Genomic DNA, 25,053 nt, shown 5'->3' with positions numbered 1-25,053 from the left:
ATCTTTTTTTTTTAAAGATTTTATTTATTTATTTGAGAGAGAATGAGAGATAGAGAGCACGAGAGGGAAGAGGGTCAGAGGGAGAAGCAGACTCCCCGCTGAGCAGGGAGCCCAATATGGGACTCGATCCCGGGACTCCAGGATCATGACCTGAGCCGAAGGCAGTCGCTTAACCAACTGAGCCACCCAGGCGCCCCTACATCTTTTAAAAAAAGGACATTTTCTTCCATTACTGTACAATGCCATTAACCACCCCCAACAAAATTAACAGTAATTCCTCCATATCATCTAATACCCAATTTACATTCAGATTTCCCAGATTGCTCCAAGATGTCTTTTTACAATTAATTTACTGAACTGGTATCCAAACAAGGTTTGAAGTTTGTAATTGGTTTTTCCCTTAAGTCTCCTTTAATCTAGAACATACCTCCTCTCCCTTTTTCCCCACTTGCCATTGACTTGTCAGGGAGACTGTCCTGTAATACATCTAAACTGTCTGGATTGTGCTCATTGTATCCTTTAGTGGGAAAAATAGTATTTAGAGATCGCAGTCTTACAGGGGTGCTCCTTGCTAACTGGGTTATTGCTTCTTGGCCTTTTGATTGGGCAGAACTAGGGAAATACATAGTTTTAAAAAGAAGCAAATAATGACTTCATACTAGTATTTTCCATCCAAATTTAAGATTACAAGAGCTTTAAATTATTTGATTATATTTGTACCTTTTCTCTGATTGTGAAAATCTTAGTTCTTAACATTAATATAATTAATAATCACTTAATCCTAACATGTAGATATATTTTGTATTTGTGTATGGAAGAGAGTTTCTCAGTAATAATACCAATACTCTCATGACAGCAATATTTTGATGAGGAAGATGGTACACACCTGGCCTGAGATGGAAGTGCTAATTCAGGATTTCTTAACTTCAGCACTACTGACATTTTGGGCCAGATAATGCTTTGCGGGGGCTGTCCTGGGCATTGTATGGTGCTGAGTAGCATCCCTGGCCTTTCCTCACTAGATACCTCACTGAAAGTGAACAGTCCCCTGTAACTGTACCCTGGCAAATATAAATCTTCCCAGAGTCTTGTGTGTGTGTAGCTTAGACACACACACACACACACACACACACACACACACACACACACACACACACACACAAACTTCCATTGTAACAACCAAAATTTGCTTTCAGACATTGCCAAATGTTCCCTGTGGGTGGTGGTGGGGGGGCGGGGGTAAAATCATCCCTAGTTGAGACTCACTGAACAGAAGTGAGTGACAGACATTATATAGAAACAAACTGTCACATGCCCCACAGATGATCTCTCAAGGGGTTTTTTAAAGCCCCCAAAATAATTGAATTTGGTTAACTTACACAAAAGGTGGCATATTATATAAATTGTTCTGTATCTTGATTTTTTTTCTTAACAAAATATTCTGAGCAGAAAGGTTTTACTCCCTTTATAGCTGTGTATGTTCCATTTTGTGCAGCATATGATAGTCTATCCCAATCACCTGAAGATGGGCATTTGGGTTATTCCTACTCTTGCTATTATGAATAATGTTGTAATGAATAATGGTGCGCATATATCACTTTGTGTATTTGCCAGTGTATCTTTGGGATAGGTTCCTGGAAATAGAACTGCTGGGTCAAAGGGTTAATGGGCATGAAATTATAGTAGAGATTGCCAAATTTCCCTCCATAGAGGTTGTACATTTTGTATTCCCACTAGTGTCCTGCTTTCATTACTTAACTTTATAGTGAGAACATTTCCAAAGTCATTAAATAATCCTTGAAAATTGGATTTTGTAATGGCTGTCCAAAATTCCCACATGTGAATATGCCACAATTTAGTTAATCATTCTTTTCCTGTTGAACATATATGATGCTCCCAACTTTTCTCTATTATAAATAACACTGAAATGAACTTCCTTGAATAAAAATCTTTGACCAAAATTTGGGTTTTTTCTTGAGGACAGATTTCTGGAAGTAGGATTACTGTATAAAAAGGACATGGATGGTTTTTAAGCCCCTGGCTACATACTGCCCAAGTCCATCTATGAGGAGATACCGTGTTCTTATTGAGGCTATTGGAACAGACCTTTCTCTTGGCTTCAGTGTCTTACATGAGGGAACAAACTTATCTGATTAAAGCAGACAGTCCTTCTGGGGGAAATAACTAAATCATACCAAACTATATAAAAACCCAATCTTAAAATCCCCAAAGAGATTCTTCATGGTTGGTTAGTGGTAGTTCTCCCCTACAGCTTCTTTCAGGGCACAAGGCTATCGTTTACTACTTGTTAATTTACCATCTTCCCTGAGGGGGAGTCCATTCTGTCTCAAAGGGTTGGTCAATTTTCCCTTCTCAGCAGTGAAGCCTCTCTACCAAGGAGCACCTTCCCTCATCTATAGCATCACAGAGATGACTGGAAGGAAGCAAGAAGTAACAGCGTGGCTGTGTCATTTACTGTGTAAATAAGCAATGAGGAGAATAACAAATGTTGCATTTGTAATATTATCATTAAAATAACAGCCATGTAAGAAATGTTTAGTGAGCACAATTAGGGCTAATTTGACCCACCTCAATTGTTAAGTATGCACAAACTCACACCTAAGAGTCCAGAGGGAAACAAAATACTGAACAGGGCCATTAAAGCAAATGCCATCCTTAGATGTCTCTTGAATTGGATGGTAGTTTGTACAAATAAGGTGTGAAAATTTTATGTGTGGAGCATGAGGAAACTCATCTCTTATTAACTATTGCAGAAGGGCTAGAAAGTTCACTATCCTTCTTAAAAATCAGACACTAAGTACGACCAAACTTTGGATTAAAAACAAACAAATCCCAATCCTAATATTCAGAAGGAAGCATAAGATCCAGAAGATTATTGCACTGGGAACGTGCAAGAACTTACCTATGTAAACTGACTTCTTCCTGTATGAGCCATCTCCTCTCTGGTGTGATATTTCTATGAAACTGTGTGCATGGGATTGAAGAGCTCAGCACACATAACCCCAGTTCTTTCCACAATTTCTCTGTGCATTTCCTGGGCTCCAGGGAAAAGCCTCATGCCTTGGCTATCATCACCCTCTAGATCAACGTTTATCTGAGAATGGTCTGCCATAGGTCAGTAAGGATTATCCGAAGGATAGAATCTAGTGACCTAGTAAGTTCAAGAGATACTGAATTGAAGACAGTTCAACTGGATTTTCCCCATGACAGGACTTCTCGGTGCCTTTAAGATGTTATTATGTGAAGCTAAGAGAAAGAGGTACTTTCCATACTTATTTGACCCCAGAATCCTGTCCTCAAGGAGCATTTCACAAGACCAGTGTTCCATTTGAGAATGCTTTGGGAAACAGTGGTTTGCATGAACTCACTCTGATCTGATGATTGCATCTTTTTCACTGCAACTGCATTCAGTCATGCTTGCAGGCTTTTTATTGTTCACTCTATTTTTGTGCTTACCAGTGGTCAAACTGTTTTGCTTGAAATTGCTTCTGTCCATACATAATGTCACTATCCCAAGCAACAATATTGAGTCCGTGATCCTCCACATGAGCTTGATGGGTGATTCTAACAAAACCAGGAAAGAAGGGTGTGGTGCAGGACTGGGTATGTGCAGTGGGGAAGGCACAGGACTGGCTGAGCAAGAGGTTGCTAGTAGTAATCTTGCCCTTGTCCCGTTCATATCTTACTCCATTTGCTTGGTTCCGTCAGACATAAATCTCTTTCAACCTGGCCCTACTGTAGCATTACTCTTTCTTCTGAATGGTGCAGGTTGACTTGTGAACTGTAATTTTAGAACCAAATTTTACAAACTATGAAATATAACTGTTTTATGGGAAATTTGAGAGCTAGAGAAAAGTACTTAAAATTTTATCACTGTGACACAGGTATTAGCCTCTTTGTATATACCTCCTGGTGAAAATGGGTTAATTATCATTTGTTGCCTGTGTACCTTTCCATGGTAATTTTTCCCCCTAAAGAAGGAATAGTTTTACTGTTTCGGCTATGTAGAAAAGTAATACATGTTCATTAAAAATACAGTATATGCTTTGGTATTGCTTGAAAGTGAACGGTCCCCTGTAGCTGATATAAATCTTCCCAGAGTCTTGTGTGTGTGTGTGGCTTAGACACACACACACACACAGACACACATGATAAAAAATGTGATCATCCTATGGATGCATATTATTTTCTTATATGGCCTGTTTTTTTTTTTCTTTCACTCCATATATTGTGGACAAGTTTGAAAATCTACCCAATTCCATACAGAATTCCACTGTATGGATAGGCCATAATTTATTTGATTTTCCTTTTCTTTTTTCTTGAGGGTTTTAATATAGCATCAGCCTGGGGGATCATGCTCCTCCCACCGCGGCTCAGCTCCCAGCTCAGCCCCACAGATACTCTTAGGTGGGAAGCAGTTTTTTTCTTTAGTGTTTGGCTGGAGTAGGGCAAGTATTATCAAAAAGGTTTTCATAGTCCTTCAGATAAAGAGAATGGGCTTTTGCCTGTGCATGTTAGCAGTTTTGGGGCCTATGCGTCTCCAGTACCCACTGGGGATATATGAGAAGCAAAAAGAAAACCCAGAGAAGCCACCGTCACATCATCCCTCGAGTCCCGAGGTGCCTAACCTCTCCTCCTCCTTCCCACCCTTCAGTGTTTCCCGGTATTCGTTCGCTGTATTATGTCCAGGGATTTTTAATTCTAAGAGGGTGGGCCGTTCCATCTTGGCCAAAAGTGAAAGTCTCTTCTCTTCTGATTCCCTTTTTATCTATTATACATCTTAAACACAATGATTTTATATTCTAGGTCAGTGGAGTCTGTTAGTTTCTCCTGCTTTCATTCATGGTGGTTTGTTATAGGTCTTGTAATTTTAGATGGTGAGCTTCCATTTAATGAAGGGGACTCCATCTGTGAGTCTTGCATGTGCCCTTCCAGAGAAAATTTATATTTGACTGTGTCAAGCTTTAGACCACTTTAAGCTAATCCTCAGCTTAAGGTTTCTCTGATCATGCCAATGAGAGTAGGTCTGTAGTGCTGAATCACGAAGGAAGACTTTTTCCTACCCTAAAGTGCAAGACAGACAGATTTCCTGTTCCTTCCTTGGTAGTGGGCGTATTTTTCTAACCCATCCTTTCATAGAGGATGTGCCGCACTCTGGTTGTTTTATGTAATGGGCCTTGACTCCACCTCCCATCTTGAATGGGCCCAAGGCCTTTTATGCTATCCCACATGTAAACTTTCAGATCCAAACCTTTTTGTAACTACGAGGCAAACACCCCAAGTCAGCCACAGCTTCAACTTCAACAGCTCAGTGTTGCTTCCTCTTCATTTTTAGTCCTCAAGAATTTTGGCCCTGCTTCTTTGTGGGCTCATTATTGTGTATTCAAAAAGTGTTTCCTATAATTCATCATTTTTAGAGGGACTTTATAACAAGAGATTTCTGGATATCCTAGAGTTCTTCACTGTGCTGGAAACAATCTTCCATTTTTTAAAAATCAATTATTGATAATATATTTGCTGGAAAGAGTAATGGGAATATATCTTTGTTGTTGGTACTATAGTAATTAGAAATAATTTTTACTCTTTATTATAAAGAGATGATGCTTTTAACCCAAATATCAGTAGGGCATAAACTGAACCGATTGCTGTAGACTTTCCTACTGGATCCTCTTGGCTCTGGCTTGTGAACTCACTTGTCAGAATGAGAAGTCTCTGGAGATGAGAGGCTGGAGACTCCACATAGAGACTACATCTTTCTTTTCTTTTTTTCTAGATTTTATTTATTTGAGAGAGAGAGAGAGAGAGAGAGAGAGAGAGAATGCACAAACAGGGGGAGGGGCAGAGGGAGAAGCAGACTGCCTGCTGAGGAGGGAGCCGGGTGAGGGGCTCAATCCCAGGACCCTGGGATCATGACCTGAGCTGAAGGCAGCTGCTTAACCGACTGAGCCACCCAGGTGCCCCAAGACTACATCTTTCAATTCATCTTCAAAAGTATTGCTCAGCCAAGTGAGTTTGATGAATCATCCCCTAAAATCATTGTTTCCATTATTTTCACTAAAGATGAAAATAGAAAATTTTATTCCCATTGCCTGAGTTGATGCTGATTTTCTCTATTAATCAGAACAATGCTAATTTTCAACAAAGCAGATAAACCTTCATAAATAAATGCTGGGCTTTAAGAAAGCAGACCATTTTACATGAAGCCTATAGCCCTGCACCAAAAGTTCATTCATTCATCCAAGTAGTATTTATTGAGCACCTATTCTGAGTATTCTGCATGATGGATGGATGGGGAATTCAAGAAATGTGGTCCATGATCATTGGCCTCTGGAAGCTGGCTATCTGATGGGACAATGAATGAGATATAAACACAAATAATATGAGATGGGGATATAGCCAGTACTATGTGAATGGTACAAACAATAAGTAAAATACAATTATACAGGGAAGAGGCCATTTCTGAGAACAGAAATTTAAAAGAAAAAAAAAAGCCTTTATGGACTAGAGCACACTTGAATTGGGCTTGTAAAAATGACCTGGTTCTTGGTAGACAAAGTGGACAAAAATTGCCTGAGTAGAAGCTCAAGGAAGATGGCAAAACGTGGATTCTGTGAGCAGCAAACAGACCAGTTTGGCCCACGTGGGAAATATAGATAAAAGTCAGCTTATGCGGGCTTCACTGTGGGAAACGAAGTAACCTTTACTGCTTTTTTCATTGGATCCCCATTATCTACCACACAATACTGCAGTTCCTCACTCTGCTCTTCAAGGGCGGCCATGTCCCTTCATATGGGTTATGGACGAACTGCAAAGGTTGCTTACAAAATGGAAGGTTCCTTTCCTCCTGCCATGCTGATTAGTTTGAACTTAGTATGTTTTAGCTATTGAATGAATTAGTTCTGTTTCCGAATTCTGTAAAATTTGGAATTATCTCTGTCCCAGGAACCACACAGTTTAACAGGGGAGATAGGTAAAGGGCTGAGGAGAGGCCCTGAATTCAGGTTTGGCGCAGAAGCCCATGGGCTCGGGTGCAAGGCCTCGGGGCCCAGGCAACTGTCTGGGAGGCCAGTGAGCACAGGCCCAGCAGCCCGGGCCTGAGGCCTTGTGAGGCTCTTCTGTGTCTCACATCACTCTTGCTGGTTGCTTTTGCCTTTCGAGGTGATGAAGGTACCAGAGAAACAAAATAAAGGAGACATAAGAATGGAAAAACTAGTCAAATATCAAAGTGTAAGAGCTAAAGGGAATATTTTCTGGTTGCCACACATTAAATTTTTTCATATAACTATATTGGCATAAAGAATAATTCCTGGGTACATTCCATTTGTCCTTTGTTTCCTCCCTTGTATGATTATATTATTATTGCTGTCATTAAAAGTGCATCCATCAGACCCGGCTGTCAGAGAGTTGCATTTACTTTGTGCCCACAAGCAGTTTTGAGGTAAATCTCTTGCTTTAGGGCATTAGTTGATCAATACAGACATCTATAGTGAGCTATTGTTTCCCACCCCCTGCATGACTCCATTTTCCTAAGGCATTCTGGGGATCTGCTCTTCCTTTCAGTAAGAAGTCCCTCCAGGTGCGATGGGGAGACACAGAAGGTACCCCTGCTAAAGGACGTTCCTTCTGCAGTCCCCTGCCTTTGCAGGAGGGGCAGCTGGTCCAAGGAAAGGCCTTGTAAGAAATATGGCAACTGCTTGTCACCCCCAGCTCTGCAATTTCCTTCAGGGTAGTCTCTGTTCCCTTCCTGGGTTTTAATCCGATCTCAAGTCCCATTTTCATCTTTGATGTTTACGGGACCAACATATCTGCAGTCCAAAGCCAAAACCTCCCTAGGATTGCCTCTAGTTACTCATAAGGAGGGAGTCTGTCTCATTAAATTCTCTATTTTGAAGACTTAGCAGTGACAACACACTTGGCAAGTGGTCAGTATCGCTGAACTAAATTCCTAAAATGTGAGTTTAATGGTTTCTCCTCTATTAAATTATCCCTCCCTCTCTGCCTTTCCTTTCCCATCTTCTCCTCCCATTCAGCCACAACTCTCTGCTGTCTGATTCTGCTCTGGATTCATTTAGCATACCATATTGTATCGATTTCATCTTCTTGGAGCCATGTCTGCCAGAACCTTCTTGCCAACACCAAACTGACCTGATGATCCTCTGCACCCATAGATAAGGAGACCCTGGGAGCTCACCTCATCATCCTGGAGATGTCCTTTCCTTTCTGTTTCTTGAATCCCACGAAGCCCTTTGGTTTGGTTTCTGCTCTCCCTTTGGTCTTCTAGTACTTTCCTGATCAAGGGTGCATGGGAGGTAAATACTTGTAGGCTTTGCGCGTTGAACATATCTTAATTCTGTCCCCACAGTTGTTTGATCAAGATAAAGACTTCTACATTGGAAATTATTTTTCCTCAGAAGTTTGAAGGCATTGCTCTATTTTCTCTTACTATCTTCCATTGCTGATGAGAAGAAGTCTTCTTACTGATCCTTTGTCTGTAACCTGTTTTTTCTCTCCGTAAGCTTTTACGATCCTCTTTGTGCTTGGGCTCCTGCAATCTCATCATGATTGGAGTCGGCGGTCTACTGACCGTTACTGTGCTGGCATCAGACCCGTACCAGAAGCATAGGCTCTGGGCTCTCGCTTTTCGGATTCAAATCCACTGCCACCATTCTCTAGCTTTCTGACCTCAAACAAGCTACTCCACCTTTGTGCCTCAGTTTCCTCACCTTAAAATGGACAAAAAAAAAAAAAAACACAACATAGTACCTACCTTGTAAGGTTGTTGTGAGAATTAAGTAAGTTAATATCTGTAAAATGCTAAAGCCAGTGCCTGCCACTTAGAACTACTACTTAAGCAAGTTTTTAATATTTCAAATACAAAAAAAATAATTTCCTAGTTTCACAAGATTTCCTTGACCCTGTGCCTTGAATAGAAATGTTGGCCTTGAGAGGGTGAATGGCTACACAGAGGGAGAGGGCCTGAGTCTCTGACGTGAAATGAAATTTCAACAGGGCAAGGCTGATAACAAAGCGAATGCAAAAAAAGCAAAAGGTGATTGTTATTGCTGGTGAAGCACCCCAGACTATGGATTCTCAACTCAGGACTAGAGGGGTAACAGATAAAGACAGAATCTTTAAAGAAATCTAGTCACCCCAAGTTAGGATTCACATATGCTCCCTGAAAGGGTGTTTTCATTTTTCAATGTAAAAGGGAGTATCAGGACAGAGATTCAGAATGACAGCAAGAAGAATGGGAAGGTGCGCTGGACATTGTGTCTTTACGAATGAGAACTACCTGGTGGTGCTGCTTTCGTTGTCACTCTTTATTAATGGTTAAGCCAGACCAACACACAGGCATCGCCTAATTTCTCTACTAGGAAATCAAATAGATGTTTCCCTCCCTTCTAGGAACCTGAAGTTTGAACATATAAAGAGTTCACAAACTCACGCTCAAAATGACCTACTAATAGGAACGGTAATTCAAGGTAACCGAAGAGCCCCAGTTGAGGGAAACCTCTACTTTACTGAATACTGCCAAATAATACATTTGGAATGAAAAAAAATTTTTTTAAATCACTATTTTGCACCACTCTTACGAAATAACCAACTTAAAGATCATTAACAGATGCTAAAACCACTAGTTGAAAGGGGATGGGAAAAGGGGTATTTACACAGTGCCAAAGTATTGTACATAAAATACTTACTACTTGCGAAGAGATGTTTACTTTATAATGGAGCGATCTGTGGTCACCAGATGATCCCAGTAATTAGACACCACATCAGTAATAGTGGGATACACCAAAATGTGGATCCCAATGTAATGAATATGAAAACATAAAATCATCCATGAAATATACTTGCCAAAAATCATTACCCTGATTCTAATTAAGCTTTTAGATCTAAATTCCATCGCAGAGGACAGGACACAGAGGAACCAGTTATATGATACCATGAGGAAAACATCAGGAGGTCAGAATGTGTCTTATCTTGGTCAAGGCAAAGTCTAAAGAAAGGGCAAGGAGACTGGTCTAGATTATAAGAGATTTAAGAGATATAACCATATGTAATGCATGATTCTTGATTGGATTTGGGTTGGAAAAGATATTTCGGGGATCACTGGAGAGATCTGAATATGGAATGAGCATTAGACATACTATGCAATCAGTGTTCATTCTTTTGGGTCTCATAATAGTATTAAAGCTATGTAAGAAAAATGTCCCTACTGGGGGAATTACATGCTAAAGCATTTTGGGGGTGGGGTTTCATGATGTAATTTACTTTGAAATAATTCGGCTGGATGAATAGATATGAAGCAGATACGACAAAATGTTGACTGCTGTTGAATCAAGACGGAAGGTTTACGGATACCCAATGATTCCACTTTTCTATCTGTTTGGAAATTTTGTATTAAGAAGTTCAGGGAACTGGCTTGCAGATGCAAAATTGCATAAACCTGGCCAGACAGTGTTTTAGGAGGGGCAGGCATGCGGGTCTCAAAGGGCCACATTTCCACTGGGCTCCCTGGAAGGAGCTTTTGCTCTTTTGAGTTCAACCAGAGCATGGCGTGACACAGTCATTCGCTCCGGAATGTCTGAGAGTTTGGGAAGAATTAATGTACTTCCCAGAGTGCCCAAGTTATTGTCAGGAATAATAACTCACTGGCAGCATCAGGCTGAATAATTCATGGTACGACTGCAATGGGAATACTCACGTGTGGTGGTTGTTAGTTGGATTTTTCCCCCCAAATTAGGTCACCTAAAGTTATCTCCTTTACATGAGGTATTTTGGGGATCTGTTTTCTTTTTTTAACCAAGTCTTTCTCCCAAACAACACGCGGTAATTGTCCTATTTGCGCACGTACAGATGTAGAATAAAGTCAAAATGCAGAATTGCTTCCTACCATGCTAAATTGTTCTTAAAATATAGTTGTTGCTTCAGAAGTGAGTTGGCCGCTCTTGCCAGTTCCTCTGTTTCCCCCGCAATCCCAGGGAGCTGGACTGTGCCATGTTACGTCGTCTGGAGAAAAGGATTCTGGTTGGTCTCCCCAGCCGGGAGGCCAGGCAAGCCATGATCCGCCACTGGCTGCCCCCTGTGAGCAAGAGCAGAGCTCTGGAGCTGCGCACGCAGCTGGAATACAGCGTGCTGAGCCAGGTAAGCTGCCCTTGAGGGAGCACCTGCAGGCCAAGCAGCCGCCACACCAATCTTCTGGGCAGGGTCCTCTCATGTGCTGTTTTGGGGGCATATTCCTTGAGTCACTTAGAAAGACTTGAGCTGCCCCAGCAATGCGATGTGCCTCTTCTTCATGAGAGGGTGAGCTCTTTGTCCCTCAGAAACATTCACGTGGGGAGAAACAGCACGATGTAGTGGCAACAGCATAGGGTTTCGACTCAGAGCACCCCCTGTCAAATCTGGGTCCTGCCCCTGATCAGCTGTGTGGCCTCAGGGAAACCCCTGACTCTCTAAGCCTGTTTCTTCATCTGCAAAACAGATAATTAATATGCCACAGTGGATTACTGTGATGATCAAGTTTTTACAAATGGAAATGGGGGTACATGCCTGCTACCCTCATTGTCACTGGTGTCACTCCCTCCTGAGTGGACACTTGAACATGTTCTCTGTTCATCTGAATGATGAACATCTGAATGATGTTCCCTGAGGTTTCTCAAAGGCAGGTATGATCTTATTCACAAGAACAGAAGTGTCTACCAAATTTGATCATCCTTGGATTTGGGCACAAGGGCCCCATTAGGCTACCATGGGTGGTCTAGTCCTTCACCAGCATCTTCCAGCATGTATCTGGATGGTGTTAGGAAGTTGTTTACTGCCCAGCTTTTCAGGTTATCCAAACACATAAGCAGCCTCTCTCCCCCTCAAGCATTACAGATCTGGGAATCTTTGTGTAATGTTCATGAGGGACAGATACAGATTCTAAACAGGGGCTCTTTTTAAAATTTATTTACATTCAATTAGCCAACATATAGTACATCATCAGTTTTTGACGTAGTGGTCAGTGCTTCATTAGTTGCGTACTGCGTCTTGCCTATAAGAACGTGATCACCACCAGCACCCTGCCTGCTGACCAGCGGCTGGTCTGCGGCTTGTTTCAGGAGACTGAAGGCTACTCGGGCTCAGACATTAAGCTCGTCTGCAGGGAAGCAGCCATGCGGCCTATGAGGAAGATCTTCAGTGCACTTGAAAATCACCAGTCAGGTATGGTGGGAGTCACAGCGACTCTGGGAAAGAAATTTGTTTAAAAACCCAACTTTCACCAGCAGATGGAGCCTTGCTCCTGTTCTTGGTGGCTCTTCGCACTTGGAAACGGTTCTTTGGTCAAATTGTCCATGTACTCATTTCTCCTCTGGTGTTCTGTTTTGGATCAACTTTGCCCCAGATGATAAACTCCTTAGGGCTCGGGCTTTTCTTTGGCACACTATGATGTTGGGCTGGATCCATGTGGGGCACTATATAACTCTTAAACACTACTTTGATAATGATACATTTAAGTCATATTTTTTATCTGGGCTTCAGGGGCTGAGTTGCACATTAAAGAATTTCTTCCCCAGCTCTCTTTAGTCTTGCCTTTTGCTGCATTAACCATTAAGAATGCTGCATTATGCATTGTCTTGAAAAAAGGTCTATTAGCTTTTCAAGAGCACAGATCATCATAAGGTCAATTATTGTGCTGTTACTGCTGTGTTTTTATCTAGAGAGCAGCAACTTACCTGGAATACAGCTGGATACAGTGACCACTGCTGACTTCTTAGATGTGCTAGCTCACACCAAACCTTCAGCAAAGAATCTGACTCAGAGATACTCAGCCTGGCAAAGTGAGTTTGAGTCTGTATGAAATCACATCTACCCTGACCTGGCCACAGAGACAACCACAGAGGCCTTCCGATTTATTAGTGTAAGCAGGAGAAGAACATGATGATTGGGAGAGAAAAGAGAAAATTATCCTTGAAGACTGAGTTCGTTTGAATAACTGTACTATTTTGGAAATGAGAGATATTTTTGTTAATTTTTCCTGATTGATGCCCACGAAATACTGAAGATGTCAATTACAGGTGTATATGCTACTAGTCACACAACGGAGACTTTTCTCACACTTAGACTCCATACAATTTGATCAACAGTTTCTTACGGTGCTCCTTGCTTGTGAATTGGTATTTTCATTTTGAAGAAAAAGATGTAGTTTGGGAAGGTGTGTTGGAATGCACAGTGGCTCCGAGTTGGGGGGCCCATTAGAAGCGAAGCGTGACAGACCATCCGACCAGCAGATGGGGTTGAGGGTTGGTTAAGAATAGGCGCGGGGAAGGACACACAGCGTTTCTTCTGACAACATCCTGAGTGTCATCAGCTCTCCCTAACTCTGACCCCAACCAGTTTTCTCAGCAGCAAAGCCCTAGCAGACTAGCTCCCCCCGCCCCCACCGCCACCCCCGGCCCCGGGGTCGCTGCTCCACATCAGGGGAGGAGCATGTGGAGTCTCAAGCTAGCAGCACACCACCACCAGCCTCCAGCCTGAGCTTCCAGTCTGAGTTCTGGCTCCCAGTAACATCTCTGGACAGTTCACATCCCATGTGCTCTGCCCTCTTCCCATTGCCACAGCTCCTCGGTGGATCCAAAGCTTAGGATGGGGAACCTGAGATTCAGAACAGTCATCCTGAGTCTTCCTCACTCTTAGTCTCTCCTACATCTCCTTATGGGGTTGTTAACAGTTGGAAGCATCTCCCTCAGAAACTCATGATCTGAACCATCTATTTTCAACCCCTGAAAAATGCTGCTAAGTGACGCCACCACCCCTCTTCCCAGCTAGAACTTACCTGTGGTTGTCCCCCCCTTCTTCCCTCCCTCACCTCATTTTCTTCATCCCAGCAAGGCACACTCCTCCTCCGAAGAAAAACTTGCAGGAAAAGGGACAATTTGGATAGCTAAATATTCCAAAGGATTACCCTAATTTTAAACAAAAACAAAGCATTTTGGGGAGGGTACTATTTTGAGCAGAATATCCTCAAATGCCTTTTAAAATGCCATTTCATGGGCAATGTAGTCAAACTGGAAATATACCACATATAGTGAATTAAAAATAAACAAAAAGACATTTCATCTTAGTATATACTAAACTCAAGCTTCTTTATGATCATGAAGGTCTTAACACTATCCAACACTAGCTCTACCCTAGATGTAGAAATCTCTAAATGGTCTCAGACATCTGCTTCTCATGTTTTGGGATCATTTCCTCTTTTCTTTCTCTTTCTTTCTCCCTTCCTTCCTTCTAAGATTTTATTTATTTGTCAGAGAGAGAGAGAGACAGAGGGCAAGCACAAGCAGGGGGAGCGGCAGGCAGAAGGAGAAGCAGGCTCCCCGCTGAGCAGGGAGCCCGATGTGGGACTCGATCCCAGGACCCTGGGATCATGACCTGAGCCGAAGGCAGACGTTTAACCGACTGAGCCACCCAGGTGTCCCAGGGTCATTTTCTTTGTCAGGCTGTCAGCGGACATTCCTTGCAGCTGTTAGTCCATTAGCTTGAGGCCACTAGCATCCTTTCTGATTTCATAAAATCTCAAGCAGATGGAACCTCAACCGTTGTTAATTTGTCGTGGTTGGAAAGTAGGTATGTTTGTGCGTGTATACCTAAAGGTGAACAGCTTTTGGATAGCATGCTTTTTGACAATGGCCCCTTTTAGCTTACTGCTCTTTCCTTACTCCAGTCAGGGTAAGCGTGGTTTTGCTATCCCTCACAGCAAATACACACAATCCCACGCACAGCTATGTACCTGACACACCTCCACATCCTTCCTCCATTCCTCCTAAGAATCTCCAAGTTCATCTTTGTCATACTTCCATCTTATTCAATCGCATATTCAATCCTCCTCTTTCCCTTGGGAAGTTTGTCTCCAAATAATTATGCAAGTATGTTTGTAGGTCATGCTTTTATTTCAGTGACTTCTTTATCTGTTTTATACACTATCTAATGACTTCTTGCTTTGGATGAAATGAAATGTAGCTCTTTCATCCCTCTGCCGCATCCCCATCATCGCCAAATAGTTATGATTTTAGGTTTACTCAATAATCGGTATTTCTATGGGAATGTATACTGTTCATGCAGAGCCACTAGTGAATCAAAATTACATTTCCTGTATATGTTGGTTTTGTCTTTCCAGGAATTAATTGCCTTATTTTATCATTTGCTTAATTTTTGAAGTATCTCTTCTGATTTTTTGCAACTCAGTCTCAGATCTGTCAGATACCTATCAGCATTGGTTTCCAAATGGCCAATATCAGATACACTGTCAATTCCATTCCCATACCCTCTGGTCCTGGTGTTTTAATGGGAAAGGAACCAAGAACCCATACAGAATAAGAACCCTTACAGAATAAGCAGAGATGTACCTAGTCTCCCCATTTGCAGTCCTGTAGCTCACCCTGGCTCACCACCATGCCCACTCTCCCCAAGGCCTTCACTTTCATGGCTCCTGGGTCTCCAACCATTTTGTTTAGCAGCTTCAAACTAAATCTTTGCTTCTCAGTGCTACCTCACACCTCACCTCCTCTCTACCTAGTCTCCAAGACTTCAATCTTTGAGGTTCTATAGGATGAGTTTTGGTTGTCTTTCTTTGCACAGATTTTGTTATCCACAACCTAACCACTTCCATCCTTCAAGTTATTGTACCCTCTTGTCCACTGGTATATCTCCTCTTGTGGGCTCCCCTTATGAGTTTATACCTTCTTTATTCCTTCACTTTGATTTTAGTGGGGCTCTGAGAAAGAGAGACCAACTAAGACACGTGATTAGTTTACGTTCAGAGTCTGTATTATTTAAAAAGTAGATTAGAAGTATATCCAAGTTTATAGGGATACAGGAGCCTGGCCTACTGCTGGAGGAAAATTCAACTTCATCCAACATGTGTTATGTTCTCCTAAAGCAGAAGTCACAATGTCTGTAGGAACTTGGAACACAGTAACACATGGGTAGAGTGAGCTGGGTGTACAACGAGGAAGAGGTGGGGCTGTGATGGAGGGTCAGACTACCTGAATGACACAGCAGTGGTACGGCTCCCACCCAACTTAGAGATTTGGACCAACATTGCCAGATCTTGTAGTATTCCTAGGAAAACCAGTAGCAACTCATTTGCATTTGAGATCTCCTGATACCCAGATGTCGGCCACTAAGGTTAAGTATCTAGGTTAGAATTCATGGCTTGTCCCTGCATTTCATTCAGGTCACCATCAGAAGCCTTCTCAGCTGGACTCTACTTATCTAAAATAACCCCCTCCCTCGTTTTCTTGTCCCTCACGGAGCCATACGGCCATTGTGTTAAGTAGTGTGTGTATGTTTTATTGTCCGTTTACCCCACCCAAGCGTAAGCCCTATGGTTGTGGTACTTTTGTCACTGCCACTGAATGAATGCAACATTCTTTAAAATGAGCACTGTATCTGCTTCACAGGCTAGAAGCTGTGATTACTGTCCCAAAGCACTTAGTTCACTGTACATGACCTCTTCTCTGAGAGGACTTCTACAACACACCTTGAACTTGTCAGAGCCTTTTGGACTGTTGGACCCTTGGACTGTATAAAAACGTATTTTTATATGCTTTGACTTCCCAACTAGAAGATATGCATCTTGGGAACTGGAGCTACACTCTGCTCTGTCTTCCTTTGTACTTTACCCATAGTTGGCATTTAATAATTTGGTTTTCTCAGGCACATTAGCCAGTGAAACAAACAGGAGTTAGAGATGTGTAGGACATGAAGGTAAGCACTGAAGAGAGTAAGGTATTCAAAATTGTTGGATTTTAACAATTACATAATTTAAATGATAAAATGATTTCTGGTGCTCTGGTGTCTTGTTTTGGTTGTCCGTTAGAGAAGCATGCTTTGGTGTAGTCGGTCTTGATGGCTGGCATGATAAAGTCAGCAGATGTCCTATGCATTTATGCCAAAGAAAAGTTTCTGTGACTATGTCAAAGGAACCTGATAACGCAAACATGGCTTTAGTCAAGCAGCTGCTAATATGAAAAAGGGATTCTGCTGTTTGAAGCAGAGTATTTTAATGAAACAGATTAGTGCGGTTTTAAAAATTCTTTACCAAAGGTGCCCAAGGCTTTCAGTTTCATCCTACATGAAATACCACTGATCTCAAACCAAATAAACAACCTGTGCATGTGTTTTTGACTTCCTGGTCCAAAACGGTCATTTCTGAATGTGGGGTTAAGAGTGAGGTGATGAGGGGCGCCTGGGTGGCTCAGTCGTTAAGCGTCTGCCTTCGGCTCAGGTCATGATCCCAGGGTCTCGGGATCGAGCCCCGCATCGGGCTCCCTGCTCTGCGGGAAGCCCGCTTCTCCCTCTCCTACTTCCCCTGCTTGTGTTCCCTCTCTCACTGTGTCTCTCTCTGTCAAATAAATGGATAAAATCTTTAAAAAAAAAAAAAAAGTGAGATGATGACACTATCCTTCCAAAGTAGTTTCTGACATCCGTGGCTACAGGTGTTCAACGGCCCCGATCAGCTCTGACAGATGCAGAATGGTGTGTAGGAAGAACTACAGCAAAACGAGCCAATTCTGGAGGGAGGAGAGGGAAGTGGTGGGCTAGCCATCTGTCTCCGCCACTGGACTGGTGCTCTGCCTTCCACACCCAGGACACACCTGCCTTACAGCAGATGCTCAGTACTCCTCTCCTGATAATGGGTGTTCTTTACTACCCTTTCCAGTCCCAAAATAGCACTTGGTCCCTTTTCTGGGCCTAGCAGAGGATTATAGTAAAACTGATGCAAACACTGTCCTCGAGGTCATACCACTGGAAAGCACTGTAATTGGGATGGCTAGAAAAACAAAGTCTTTTCGGTACTTTGGTTATTAAATCTCCTCCGTGAGGCCCAAGGCAGACCAACCAGCTATGCTGGGAATGTTTATCGTAACCTGAATCTAAAACCAGATTTTTATTTATCCTCCTGAACCTCACTGTGGACAGGTCAGTTAACAAGCCCTATATGATGCTTGTTAAATAAGTAAAACATGAAACAAAAATTTTAATGGCCCAATACGGCCAAACTAGAACGGAGGAAAGAAGCCATTTCTCTTGGCCAAGGACCTGAGGCTCATGTGGTCTTACCTATTCCTGTCACTCTGATTCCTGAACCCATTAGTGATGTCTACCTCTTTGCTTTACCTCCAACCTGTCTCTAAAGCATCAGATCCATTATTTCTGAGTGTCTAACGGGGCCTCCTCTGTGGGCAACGAGTCTAAAATTAAACTTAATTTTCTCCTCCCTACTCATAGCTATACCTTCTGACATGAAATTCCTATAGTATTTACAGCTAGTTTGTACTGGTTCACTAACCATCTGAGTAAGAACTATCTGTGTTGCAGGAGATATAAAAAAGACCGAGCCACAGTCCTGTCGGGGGGGTGGGGGGGGGGAGAAGGGATGTGTGAGGACCGAAGTATGATCTAACAAGTGCTAGGAGGGCACAGAGGAGGGAATGCCTCATTCCACCTGCAGTCAGGCAGACATCACAGAGGAGGGCCATAGGAGTATTAATAACATCTTGTGCATTCTCCCTAGCTCCTCCACTAGTAAGGATCCTCAGGGCAAAATCCTTTTCTTATACGCTCGATTATTTCCTAGCATGGCACTTAGCACGTAGCAACCAGCAAACACTCAATGGTGCTTGAGCCAAGGCATCACTGACCCAGGTGGCCAGGTAGCAGGCCCCAGCTGAATGGAGCACATCCATCAGGCACCAGGCAGCATGTTCCATCCACACGCTGAGCTGCTCCGTGCACCTCCGTGTGGGCGTTTCAGTGCAGTAGAGTGTCTCCTTTTTTAAATCCTCAGGAAGACTTCCCCCATTGAACTGACTGTTGAGATGAATTCTATCAGGATTTATCAGATTATTCAGTGTGGACGGTGCTGCTACGTCTGCCTCATCATCAGCGCCAAAAACACACAGCACTCAGCATTTGCCCGATTCTACTCTCAATAATTAATATGCTGGTCACGCATTTAACCCTCACGACAAGCCTACGTGGTGGGTGCTGCCACGGTCTCCATTTTACAGACAAGGAAAAGGGGGCGTGAGAGCCTAGGTGACTTGCCCAAGGGCCCAGAGCTAGTTAACTGCTGGTGAGGCCCCCAAACCTATGCTCCTGGCCATTCCGCTCGTGCTTCCGATCGGCGGCAGCCATCCTATCACAGCTGTCCTTTGCACTCTAGGCTGTGCAAGTACTAAGTCAGGGCATCTGCAAAAACAAGAACAGAGTGATCACCAAACCACCAAAAGGAGAGGGAGCTGCCATTTATTTAGCTTTCCTCCCTGCCATCCAAGACCAAGCTGATCTCTAAACAAGCATCAAAGCCCGAAGCTCATTAACATCAGCATGTGCTTCAATAAGGTGAACACCACAATGATGTACAATTACATGCTAATAATTCAATGCCCAAGGGCCCTGTAAAACAATTGCAAAGGCCCAGGATGATCACAGTATGCAAATGCACTAGGAAAATCATTACCTACTTAGGCCCTTCATTTTGGTGGGTTTAACATGAGAAGAATAATCCATGCTACAAGACGAGATTTCATTTTACAGCTGTAGTAACCAAGTACATAAAAGCTTGAATCTGTCCCAATAGCTTCTAAAAGATTTTTCCCATAGTGTCAGAGGCAAAAATAATGAAATCTTGCAAATGTACAGTTAATAGGACTCTGGTGGACACTAACTTCAAAAATGCATGGTCTATAAGACATTAAAGGCTTGATTTTAGTTTCTGCACTGTTCCTGTTAATAACAATGTCTAATTAAAACATCTGTAAAATACTGATAGTTTTAATTTTACATAAAATTTCCAAAACAACTGTTACACAGTATAATAGGTATCTGCAATGAATAGGTTATTAATGGAAATATTATTTTAAATTAAAATCAGGTTCTAAATTTAAATTAGTCATCTCTGGCTAATGAAGAGAAAAAGAAGTCACCCATGCTGGGAATAATACAGTAGATAATCTAGTTTTCAACATCCGTTAAGGCAAATTCACTTGATCACCTGGGCTAAAGGACAATTTATTTTGCTGCTTCTGACTTGTACTCCACTTGGCACTTCTGATGGATTTCACAGTTGAACTCAATATTAAAACTATAGCCAAAATGCACTTCTCGCCACATTATCTTATAATTTAAAAAATGCCATTCAATTTTCTTCACAATCGGAACCCTCGCCCCTCCCAACGGACCAGTGAGAAGGCAGTGGAGCCCATGAATCCCCGCAAGAGGTTCTCCCTCCCAGCCCTGCTGTGCCTGATGACTATTTTAAAAGGAATGGCATAGAATCTCAGCTTTCCCTTTCTCTGGGTCTCATCTTCTTTTACAAAATAAAACAAAAGGGATAAGCAAGGTGTAGTGGCTGGCTGCAGTTCGATACCTTTCTCTCTAATTAGTACACAATAGAGGAGTGCTGGTCCATGTCTCGCTATGCTGGCATGGAGACGGGGAGCGAGTCACTCCGGACAACGAAAAGCTGCATCTCCGGTTGCTTCTGAGTCACATCAAGGATCACAGGAGATGCTGCAGAATGTGGTCCACGGCATGAGGGAAGCTCTCGCAAGTTAAGTAAGGAGGCGGATTAATTTTTTCTTCATCTGCCGCTCGGTATTTCCCTGAAAGTAGAGCCAGTGAAAAGGCTACTGCTAGAACACCACATTCATCACGTCCTGTGAGCACCAGGGCCACCACCCAACCACCGCGGCGAGTCCTGGAGAGGCGGCGGCTCCCCATCTTCCAAAGCATCTCCCAGTGAAGCTTTAGGCTGCAATGAGGCAATTCAAAGCAGTATCACAGCCAGCATTTTCCCAGGACTCTGGTCCTTTACAACGGACACAGGGCCCGGGGCACCTGGCCACTAAGGCTTCCTTCAGATCTCCATGGCTGGGGAAATCATTTTCTTCCCCACCAGCCCTAAAGATAGGAATGGAGACTGAATCAATGCTTTTCAGCGGAAGCTGGGCCACCACAGGGCGGAGGCCTGGTCAGCCTCTGAGGGCGCACGTCCTGCTGCCACGCAGGGACCCCGGGAACACCCAGGGGTGGGGGTGTAGAAAGCGACACAGGCACACAGGCCTGCGCCAGGCAGGACGGTCCGCCCAACAGGGCACCGCTCCAGTTTCCCCGGGCTCTGGAATGTGGGACCCATAACCGAACACCCCTGTACAGAGAGGAACCCTTCCACACAGTGGTCACAGGCCCCTTTTACAAATGTAAATCCAAGATGATGCCCCGTCCCTATTTAAACACCCTTGATGGGTCCCACTGCCCTTCAGGAAGAACCCAAATCCCTACCGCTGCCCTTTGTCATCTGGCCAGCATCCCTCCAACCTCAGCATGTGTTACTTTCACAAGACTGCAGTCCTAGACGGGACGTGGCTCTCTGAGGACCTTCACACCTGCCATCCCTCTGCTGGCAACAGTCTTCTCAGCCCACTCACTACCCCCCGCACACTTCGGGCCAAACTTCATATTCCCATCCCACTTATATCTCCTTCCTCCCTGTTAGTCTCTCTCTTAGCACCCTGTTCTTTGCCTCCATATTTATAATGCACTGCCATTATATATTTATTCGCTCAGTGTCTGCCTCGCACCTAAGACTGTGAGTTCTCTGAGAGTAGGGACCATGTCTGTTATTTTCCCCAAGGTACTCATTCCCAGCACTGAATGTAATGACCAACACGTGGTGAGCATTCCACGATTTTTTCTTTAAGAATGAAAAGAAAGAAGAGAGGGAGGAAGGAAAGGGGGAGGGAGGAAGAAAGGGCAGACCACTGCTTCAGCTGAGACCTTGGGGAACAAGACGGAGTGCCCTGTAGCCACTCGGGCTACCTCTGCACTTTCCCTTTCTCTGTGCTCTCTCATCCCTTTTCTTGTCATCTCTTGCCATTTAACCCTCTGCATTCTCCAGCACTCTCTGCCTGAATCCAGCTCCCCTAACAACAGACCCACCGTTTCCTACAGTTTCCCGCCATTCTCCATAAACTATCTCTTTATGAGGCTTTGCCCAGCAAACACAAAGCCTGAAAATCCCGTTCCATACCTCCGCACTGTGGCGAAGAAGATGTTTCCTGCCTTGTCTTACTAACTGTGAATTCCTACAGGAGGGGGGTCAGCATCAAATGTACAAAGGTAATGAGTATCTGCCTCACTCACCTTAGCATCCTCAAGGCACCTGTCCACAGTATGGGCCACACAGAAAACTCTGCTGCTAGTTTTTTCTCAAGCTTAAATTCCATGAAGTACAAACTCTTGCCACGTTTCTACTTGGCCTCATACAGAAGTCACTAACTACTGCTCTACCATACCACCTACTCCCTGGGGCCAGTGGCCTAAGGGCGCACACGTGAAAGTCAAGTTTCTTAGCCATGGGGTGCTGCTGCTGTCCGGCCCTGCAAGTGGGGGCTTCTACAAAGTCCACACTGACACAGTGGCTGAGAGGCGTGCGATAGTTCCAGCACCTCAAATCGTGGCTGACACAGCAGGTGCTCACTGATGTGGGCTGAGTGAATGAAACAGGCCATCGTCACTCACGCCTGCCTCACTCACCGTGGCAGTCTGTGCTTTCCCGGATAGATAAATTCCTGGGAGAATACAGGAAGCCATTCTGAGGATATTCGATAATATCTTTTCTAGGTGACTGTTTAACATGCTAAACAAATACATTCTGGGTAGGACTAGTCACAAATCTTTATTAACAAATCGTTGGGCAAATGCATACTGAGCTTCTACCATGTGCTACTCACTGAGAAACAAAATTGCTCAAGACCGTCCACAACAAGCACTTATTACGGGATAGATTAACAACTTTATGATCATTTTCAACACTGGGAAGCCTAGTACTTGTTCAAATACAGGGAGTTCAAATTTAACAACAGAGCCAGCCATTTTCTGTGCTTTTAGAACAGTGGACTTACTTGCACTTGTTTCTGACCAAAGACGAACAGTACAAATGGGCCTGTCTCCCTGCACTGGACTCAGCTGCTTTACTGGTTATATGTTTTCAGTTTGGTCGAGTTATGCTGCTGGGTTCTCTAAGACCAACTGGATGGCTCTGTGACAGGTTGGCCACAACCAACTGCCAGTCTGAAAAGGAGGGACAACCAACAGAAGCCAGGCCAGGGGGAGGGGAGAAGGGCCCATAAGACACCAGCATAGGGCGGTTTCCATACTTAGTGTAAATCCTTAATTATGTGAGCTAAAGAGAGTAAATGGTCACAGGACTGATACACAGGAGGAGAAATAGTTATCTAGAGATTTCCTCAGTGACCAGAAAATAAAATAGTGAATAGCAGGAATTTGAAAATTAAGATACAGGGAGGGATCATGAGTGTGATGACTTTTCTGGACTTTTTCTTGATACTTCCTCTTTTTCTGCTTACATCAAAGGGCAATAATGTTCCCAGGAGGGTGCCGATCATTTTGACTGAGAAATGTGAACAAACACACTGTTCGTTCTGGAAAGACTGGAGTCACTATTTGCAAGGCTCCAATGATTCCCTCCAGAACCCTGGCATGGCCTGCACCGTTCACACTGGGCCTTGCCAAATACTTTTTATCCAATGGTAGCTCTAGCTACGCTTTCTTGTTTCTACTTTTAAATTTAAAATAGGTTTTGTGCAACCACATTTTCTTGAATAAATGTCAGTCAGGAGTAAATGTATTTTTTCTAAAAAATTTCCATGTTGCAGCTCTTCTGAAACTTTGTTTAAATCTTCCTTTTTAGGAATAGCCTCTTAAATGGTTTCGCTAGCATTATATGAACCCAGGCACATGCCCTTGCACGGCTAATCACTGCGGACTGAGGCCAGGACCCAGGACACTAATGGGTCCTCTGTAGTCATAATACCATTATTAGCTGAGTCCTCCCCAGTAAGTTCCTGTCTTCCTTAAATTTACTTTGAGGGACCACAAAGAATATACATAATCTTGGAATAGGAAATAATTCCTAAAACAGTAAGTAAAGGATAAAAGTTCTTTGTGTGATTTTTAAAAAATGCAAATGTTAACAGAAAGTATCAGATCACTTAGCCCACCAGTTCCTAAAGAGACCAACTTTATCAGCTTATAGCTGGCACCAAAAAAAGGATACTTTTACAGAGCATCCCCAACTCAGATGTCTTTGGTCCATTCCAATGTGGTGATTTGTGTATCAAGGAAATCATATAAATACTAATTGTCAACCAGCCTGGTTATCTCTGGGTAAGTTTTAAAATAACCTCTGAACTCTCTCTGATCTTTCTAGTTTTATGCAGCATGGGCCCTCCCACAATGTCTTTTGTTCCCCGAGATCCTGAGCCCATTTTATTTTTGCTTTGTGAGAGAAAGAGAATTAAAGTGCCCAGTGGGCTTTGTCATTTCTGCAAAGACTGTTCCTTAAGGAACTGTGTATTTTACCATCCTGTTTTAGAGAAGGCTTATGCAGAAGATACATACCAGTTTTTACTAAGATACCCAGCATGCCGACATTCTGAGCCCCACCAACATCATCCCTGCAATCCTAGAAAAGCATAAAGAAAGCATTTAGTTCACTGTCTTCAGTTAGCTTGTCAACAAAACCCTACCAATTGACTGACTGATTAGGTTGGGATGGCCAGCTGTAATAGCATTATTTTTTCTTAAAATACAAGAGGGGAAAAGGGGGTAAATCCACATGGAACCGTCTGAGGAAGCATGTCATTTGGAAAGGGAAGTGTCAAAAAAGTGGAAGGTGTACAACAGAGTAGTAATTCTAGCGATCAAGCACAAAGAGCACATCTACAGTTCGTCTTTTCCACATGTACATCTGTCTCAAAACAGATCATGGGAAAAGCATTCTATTCATCTGGCAGCTCTGAAGGTGAACGATCCAAATGCAGACCGTGAATGGACTACATTCAGAAGACAGCTCTGCTGCTCTAACACACTCTCCTTACTTTCCAACCAGTTGTCCCTCAAAGGTGGAATCAAGCCAAATCAGAATACTGAGATTCTCTGTCTGAGATTCACTTCACA

General features: G+C 43.2%; 2 protein-coding genes and 1 long non-coding RNA gene across 3 annotated transcripts in view; 1 reads left to right on the top strand and 2 right to left on the bottom strand.

The window, feature by feature from the left end:
* The window catches only part of LOC141373729 (uncharacterized), a 6,973-nt gene extending 3,423 nt beyond the window's left edge, over positions 1–3,550 (bottom strand). The window contains exon 1 of the long non-coding RNA XR_012380021.1: positions 3,478–3,550. This is a non-coding gene — a long non-coding RNA (uncharacterized lncRNA). The remainder of the gene's footprint in view (positions 1–3,477) is intronic.
* Positions 1–25,053, top strand: part of KATNAL2 (katanin catalytic subunit A1 like 2) — an 88,384-nt gene that overhangs the window by 53,629 nt on the left and 9,702 nt on the right. The window contains exons 14-16 of the mRNA XM_025886882.2: positions 11,007–11,169; positions 12,126–12,228; positions 12,726–12,845. Coding sequence (XP_025742667.2) covers positions 11,007–11,169; positions 12,126–12,228; positions 12,726–12,845 — 386 coding nt within the window. The remainder of the gene's footprint in view (positions 1–11,006; positions 11,170–12,125; positions 12,229–12,725; positions 12,846–25,053) is intronic.
* HDHD2 (haloacid dehalogenase like hydrolase domain containing 2) overlaps positions 19,302–25,053 on the bottom strand; it is a 28,327-nt gene continuing 22,575 nt past the window's right edge. Inside the window, exons 5-6 of the mRNA XM_073898247.1 lie at positions 24,496–24,559; positions 19,302–20,675 (exon numbers count right to left, since the gene is read on the bottom strand). Coding sequence (XP_073754348.1) covers positions 20,572–20,675; positions 24,496–24,559 — 168 coding nt within the window. The 3' untranslated portion in view covers positions 19,302–20,571. The remainder of the gene's footprint in view (positions 20,676–24,495; positions 24,560–25,053) is intronic.

This window comes from Callorhinus ursinus, unplaced genomic scaffold (genome assembly GCF_003265705.2).
Source record: "Callorhinus ursinus isolate GAN/ISIS: 27379988/994484 unplaced genomic scaffold, GSC_fseal_2.0 scaffold11, whole genome shotgun sequence".
NCBI lineage: Eukaryota > Metazoa > Chordata > Mammalia > Carnivora > Otariidae > Callorhinus > Callorhinus ursinus.
This window is presented reverse-complemented; position numbering and strand designations above follow the sequence as displayed.